The 6,933-nt window shown below is 54.7% G+C and overlaps 1 protein-coding gene across 1 annotated transcript; it reads right to left on the reverse strand.

Moving 5' to 3' along the window:
• Positions 1-4,087: 4,087 nt before the first annotated feature.
• On the reverse strand, positions 4,088-5,653 carry LOC119289753 (probable indole-3-pyruvate monooxygenase YUCCA11). Its single transcript, XM_037568985.1, has 2 exons — positions 4,611-5,653; positions 4,088-4,485 (listed from the first exon to the last, which is right to left on the reverse strand). Exons 1-2 carry the CDS (start codon positions 5,583-5,585, stop codon positions 4,294-4,296), a joined length of 1,167 nt encoding a protein of 388 aa, XP_037424882.1. The 5' UTR covers positions 5,586-5,653; the 3' UTR covers positions 4,088-4,293.
• Positions 5,654-6,933: the final 1,280 nt, after the last annotated feature.

The raw sequence follows: 6,933 nt of genomic DNA on the forward strand, positions 1-6,933 counted from the left end.
TTTCAAAATACATACAGCTCTGAATGTGACAGACCCGTTGACTAAACTTCTCTCACAAGCAAAACATGATCACACCTTAGTACTCTTTGGGTGTTAAATCACATGGCAATGTGAACTAGATTATTGACTCTAGTAAACCCTTTGGGTGTTGGTCACATGGTGATGTGAACTATGCGTGTTAATCACATACAGATATGAACTATTAATGTTAAATCACATGGCGATGTGAACTAGATTAGTGACTCTAGTGCAAGTGGGAGACTGAAGGAAATATGCCCTAGAGGCAATAATAAAGTTATTATTTATTTTCTTATTTCATGATAAATGTTTACTATTCATGCTAGAATTGTATTAACCGGAAACTTAGTACACGTGTGAATACATAGACAAACATAGTGTCACTAGTATGCCTCTACTTGACTAGCTCGTTGAATCAAAGATGGTTATGTTTCCTAGCCATAGACATGCGTTGTCATTTGATTAACGGGGTCACATCATTGGAGAATGATGTGATTGACTTGACACATTCCGTTAGCTTAACACTTGATCGTTTAGTATATTGCTATTGCTTTCTTCATGACTTATACATGTTTCTATGACTATGAGATTATGCAACTCCCAAATACCGGAGGAACACTTTGTGTGCTACCAAACGTCACAACGTAACTAGGTGATTATAAAGGTGCTCTACAGGTGTCTCCGATGGTACTTGTTGAGTTGGCATAGATCGAGATTAGGATTTGTCACTCCGATTGTCGGATAGGTATCTCTGGGCCCTCTCGGTAATGCACATCACTATAAGCCTTGCAAGCAATGTGACTAATGAGTTAGTTGCGGGATGATGCGTTACGGAACGAGTAAAGAGACTTGCTGGTAACGATATTGAACTAGGTATGGTGATACCGACGATCGAATCTTGGGCAAGTAACATACCGATGACAAAGGGAACAACGTATGTTGTTATGCGGGTTGACCGATAAATATCTTCGTAGAATATGTAGGAGCCAACATGAGCATCCAGGTTCCGCTATTGGTTATTGACCGGAGATGTGTCTAGGTCATGTCTACATAGTTCTCGAACCCGTAGGGTCCGCACGCTTAACGTTCGGTGACGATTTATATTATGAGTTATGTGATTTGATGACCGAAGCTTGTTTGGAGTCCCGGATGAGATCGCGGACATGACGAGGAGTCTCGAAATGATCAAGCCATAAAGATCGATATATTGGAAGGCTATACTCGGACATTGGAAAGGTTCCGAGTGATTCGGGTATTTTTCGGAGTACTGGAGACTTACGGAAATTCGTATTGGGCCTTAATGGGCCATACGGGAAAGGACAGAAAAGGTGGCCGCACCCCTCCCCATGGACTGGTCCGAATTGGACTAGGGAGGGGGGCGCCCCCTTCCTTCCTTCTCCTTCTCCCTTCCCCTTTTCCTACTCCATGTGGGAGGTGGAATCCTACTGGGACTGGGGAGTCCTAGTAGGACTCCACACTTTGAGCGCACCCTATGAGGGCCGGCCTCCTCCTCCCTCCCTCCTTTATATACAGGGGCAAGGGGGCACCGTAGAACACACAAGTTGATCATTGATCTTTTAGCCGTGTGTGATGCTCCCCTCCACAGTAATCCACCTCGGTCATATCATAGCGGTGCTTAGGCGAAGCCTGCGTCAGTAGCTTCATCAACATCGTCATCACGCCGTCGTGCTGACGGAACTCTCCCTCGAAGCTCTACTGGATCGTGAGTTCGTGGGACGTCACCGAGCTGAACGTGTGCAGATCGCGGAGGTGTCGTACGTTCGGTACTAGGATCGGTCGATCGTGAAGACGTACGACTACATCAACCGCGTTGTCATAACGCTTCCGCTTACGGTCTACAAGGGTACGTGGACGACACTCTCCCTTCTCGTTGCTATGCATCACCATGATCTTGCATGTGCGTAAGAATTTTTTTAAAAATTACTACGTTCCCCAACAACCGCCATGCCGCCGCGCCGCCGGGGAGCTTCAGGCTACTGCGGCGTCCGCGCGCGCCCCTCCGGCGCCTTCTACGCCGAGATTCGGTCCGGCGACGTGCGCCTCGGCCTCAGCACCTTCGACACCCCCCCACGAGGCCGCCCGCGCGTACAACATGGTGGCATGGCGCATCTTGAGGCCTCGTGCACAGTTGAACTTCCAGGACATCTAGATATCCGAGCAGGCGCAGGACCTCGCCCCTCCACCGCGGCTAGTAACTGACGCCGGCCGTTAGGAACACCGTCGGCACCAGCGCCGCCTCCTCATCGCTGAGGCGGACGAGCGAGCCATGGCGGAGTTGCACCAGCGCCACCCGGAGGACGTCGCCAATGAGAATGCCTTCTGGGTGGAGAGGAGGGTAAGGCGGCGCGCGGAACAGGCGGACAGGCATCGTCCGAAGGCACTGGCGATATCGCAGTGCAATCTGGGACATGCATCATTCTTCTTCGATAACGATGATCGGTGGGAAGACGTGTTCCTTGATACATCGGACGACACAAGCCAGGAGGATGAGGACAACGACGATCGGAGTAGTCCTCGTAGTTTCTAGTTTGTGCTGTTTGGTGAACTTTGCTATTTGTATCGGATTAGTTTGTGTTGTTTGGTTGAACTTTGCTATTTGTATCGTTGAACTTTATCTATTTGGTTGAACTAGTTTGTGTTCTGGTTGCTCGCGCGCGCTGATTTTTTGCAGTGTCTGTTGGAGCAGGTCGTGCTCGCAATATTTTGCAGCCGCTGCTGGAGCCAGCGCCCTGCCACGCACAAAAAACCGCTATTTCCGCGCGCAAAATACTGTTTTAGCGCGCCACTCGTTGCGGGGCTGTTGGAGATGCTGTGAGAGCACACACGACATGACACCCCTCCTCCAAACTCAGGCTGGACACGGTCTGGGCCGGTCCGGTCCCTGACCGAGCCGCCATTTGGACCGGCCACCGGCAGACCGGACCGGACCGGACCGAGCAGCGCCGCGGTCCTCTTTTTTTGGACCGGACCGGTGGAGGTAAAGCTCGGGCCGGACCGAGAGGACCGGCGGCGGCGGCGAGGTCGTGACCACGGCAGGCGCAAGAGACGACTCTTGCGAGCTCCTGGACACGGGCGAGAACGACGACAGTTCACACATGGCAGCAAGGGGACGCGGTGTTGCCGGCCGGCCGGGGCGCAATTGTTTACATGCGCGCGTTTGTTCAGGTTTTCCGCTACATGCAAGCAATTTAACGCGTGCATGAGCCAGCGATTTTGTGCGTATGAGCCTTCCCGTGATTAGAGGATCAAGTTTTATGTGGGGTTAGTCGTGGGTTGACGCCGTAATTGACGGATCAAACCTCATTTCTGTAGTTATTTTTGTTATCTGCTCGACGAAAAGAAGGAAAGAAAAAACGGCCCGCGAGTTTCTCATCACCGCGTGCATCCAGCGTTGTTGAGGGATTCTTCATCAGGGTCTGCCGCTGCTGAATATAATGAAGTTTCTGAAAATACTGACGAAACTGAAGATTCGGACGAAACTGAACAACGATTGCACATACAGATTTGGTAAGCCTCTTACGCAGGAATAGGAGCTTCCTTCTGTTTTCTGTTTGATTAAATAAAAGGAAACAACAGTGTGGAATAAAAGGAAACGGCAGCCTGGAGTTAGTCGTGAGATATGGTGCCGTGATTATCGGATCTAATCCCGTTTCTCTTGTCCTTTCTCTTTTCTGTTCGACTGAATAATAGGAAACAAACTTGAGAGCGTGACCTGAGTCTTCTACCTCTTGCCCCTATCTCTTCAATTGACTGAATTACGATTGATTCTGGTGAACAACGACGGAGCGGGGCATGGCCAGGGCGTCGCCGGCATCAGCGACGTCTAGGAACGATCTGCATCTTCGGTCCGCTCGGTCGGACCGGTTAAAGACCGGACCGGACCGAGTAAATTTCGGGCTGAAATTTAGGGACCGGACCGGCCAATTTCTTCAACGGGCCAGGACCGATCGGTCCGGTCTACAACGGGCCACGAGCGGGCCAAAAAGCCCGCTCGCTCCGTCCAGCCTGACTCCAAACACACACACCAGAGAGAGAGAGAGAGTGTGTGTGTGTGATAATCCATGTATGAAACGACGAGGTGCGGATAGCCACACGCAACACATGCCCTTTACAATCAACAAACAATCGAAACATGACCACTCGTTCTCTCATATGCATTCATCCGTAGTACGTGTAATCACTCTGACTCATGACCAATGCGAGGCAGCTGCACATGCACTGACCCGGTCGTGTGATGGCTTCTTCTACCTAGCTCTAGACCCCATCGTCGTCGTCGCCAGAGCCCTGCCGGAGCAGCCTGCTGATGTCCTCCGCGATGAACTCCCCGTCTGTGCCGCTGCCGTAGATCCCTCTCCCCGCCAGCCCCGCACGGTACAGCCCGTTCTCCCCCTTGGGAGATCTACCGGACGCCATCCCGTCGTCACCGATCAGCCCGCCGTCGTCGCTCTGAAACCAAACCAGGAAGCATTCCGATCCAGCTTCAGTTACAGTTCACTAGCTAGCTAGCAAGCTGAGAAGTTGGCGACAAATTAAATTGGTTCATTCTTGGCATGAGACATTAGTGATCGAACCTTGAGCCACTTTTTTGCCGTGCTGCGGTACCCGGTGGCGAAGACGATGGCGTCGAAGCGGCGACGCTCACCGCCAGCGAACTCCACGACGTCCCCTTCGATGCTCGTGATCGCCGGCAGCACCTTGATCTGGCCGCTCTTGATCTTGTCGTAGGTGCCGACGTCGATGACTGGGTAGACGTTGCTCTGGATCTTTCTGGTGAAGGGCCCAACGTCAGGCCGCCGGAGGCCGTGCCTGGCCGTATCGCCGAACACGACGCGGCACGCGAACAACGCCAGCCGGTCGATCATCCAGACGGGCAGGTAGGCGAACAGCGCCGTGGACGCGTTCATGATCTCCCTCGTCATGAGGTGGAGCTCGCCGCGGACGACGATGGAGGCCGCGGCGCCGGCCTGGGCCAGGTCCAGGGCGATCTCCATTCCAGAGTTGCCGCAGCCGACGACGAGCACTTCCTTTCCCCGCATCCCCTCGCCGGACCGGTACTCGCCGGCGTGGATGGCCTCGCCATGGAACGTGTCCAGCCCGGGCACCTCGGGCAGCACCTTCTCGTCGAACTCCCCCGTGGCCACCACCAGGAACCTCGCCGTGTACTGCTCCGCATCGCCGGTGGCGAGGTTGACGGCCTCCACCTCCCACCGGCCGTCCACGAAGCGCGCCGAGCGGACCTCGCGGCGGAGGCGGAGGCGCGCGCGCACGGCGAAGCGGTCGGCATAGGCGTCGAGGTAGCGGACGAAGTGGTCGCGGGGGAGGTAGGCCGGCGCGTCGTCGTCGTGCGGCAGGTGGGGGAGCGCGCTCGCCTGCTTGGGGAGGTGCAGGTGGAGGCGGTCGTAGGCGCGCTTCTGCCACAGCGAGCCGACGCAGTCGTCCCGCTCCAGGACGATGCTATCCACCCCGCGCCGAGCCAGGCACGCCGACGCAGCCAGCCCCGACGGCCCCGCCCCAACGATGATCACCGGCGGCGCGCTGTTGTCCATCGCCGTTGCTTGGTGCGCAGAAGCTGCCTCAGCCTGGATGTACGTACAGGAGATCGATATGCCAGGACCGGTTGGTTTTCACGGACCCTCTCCACCGAACCCTTTGTCCCTCCAATTTCCATCCAGAGTACGACACGCAATCCCGTAGGACAAAAATCTGGTCGCATGTGTAGCATCACACGTACAAGTGATGTGGACATTGATCGATCGTTCCAGTGATTCACGGGTGGAAAATGTTGCCCGGCCGGCCAACCAGCTACGTCGTCGCCGGTCTTGCCATGGGCCCATGCGACAGTGTATCATCACCTGCCCTTATATCTCTTCAAGCGCGACCCGAACCACTCGTTTTTCTTCTTTCTCCTCCCGTCTCACCTCTTCCCCCTATGGCCCTATCCCCTCCAAACTCTCGCGCGCGCAAGCCTGTTTCCGGCCGCCGTGAGCCCCTCAATCGCTACGCGCGGCCGGCACGCGTCGGAGCTGCAACCATGGCCCCGCGACGCTGCCAGTCACCAATGTGATGCACTGGGTGTTGCAACTGGCTATAGTCGGCGCTTTTTTTTGCTAGAACTAGAGAAAGCCAGGGTTGCAACCGGTGTGTAGCGTAGCTGCAACCAGCACCGCTAAATGCTAGGACCGATGTCGATTTTTGCTGGAACAAGACAAGGGTGGGGTTGGGGCCGACGCACGGAGAAGCTGCAACATCGCCAAATGTCACGACTGGAGGCCTTGAAAGCTACAACCGGCGAGTGAAAAAGGTTTAACCCAAGACAAGAGAAGCTAGGGGCTTGCCACCGCGTAACCGAAAAAAAAGCTGCAACTGCCGGCCGGGAAAGCTACAATGGCGATGAGAACATCTTCAACAAACGCGCTGAGCTAAGGACGGTGGACAAAGTGCAACAACCAGCATGTGGTGTGTGCTGCGATGGTGGGCACCGGGTGTTGCGACGAGGACCATCACATATGGAGGCGTCAATGACGATGGTGCACGGACCAGTGGGCCATTGTGAGGGCGGCAACCGGAGATGCTTCGTTATCGGTCGCCTTGCGCGTCCATGTTCGGGGTCGGCGGCGCTCCACTAGTAGAAAACAGGGCTTTGGTCCAGGCCGGGTTAGCCCATTAGTCCCGGTTCAGTCATGAACCGGGACTAATGTGAGCATTGGTCCCGGTTGATGCGGCAAAGGCATTAGTCCCGGTTCAAATGGGACCTTTAGTCCCGGTTGGTGCCACGAACCGGTACTAATGGGTGCGATGCCCATTAGTACCGGTTCGTGGCACGAACCAGTACTAATGGGGTTTGAGGCATTAGTACTGGTTTGTGGCACGAACCGGTACTAAAGGTCCCATTTT

The sequence above is a fragment of the Triticum dicoccoides genome, chromosome 4A, assembly GCF_002162155.2.
Source record: "Triticum dicoccoides isolate Atlit2015 ecotype Zavitan chromosome 4A, WEW_v2.0, whole genome shotgun sequence".
Classification (NCBI taxonomy): Eukaryota; Viridiplantae; Streptophyta; class Magnoliopsida; order Poales; family Poaceae; genus Triticum; species Triticum dicoccoides.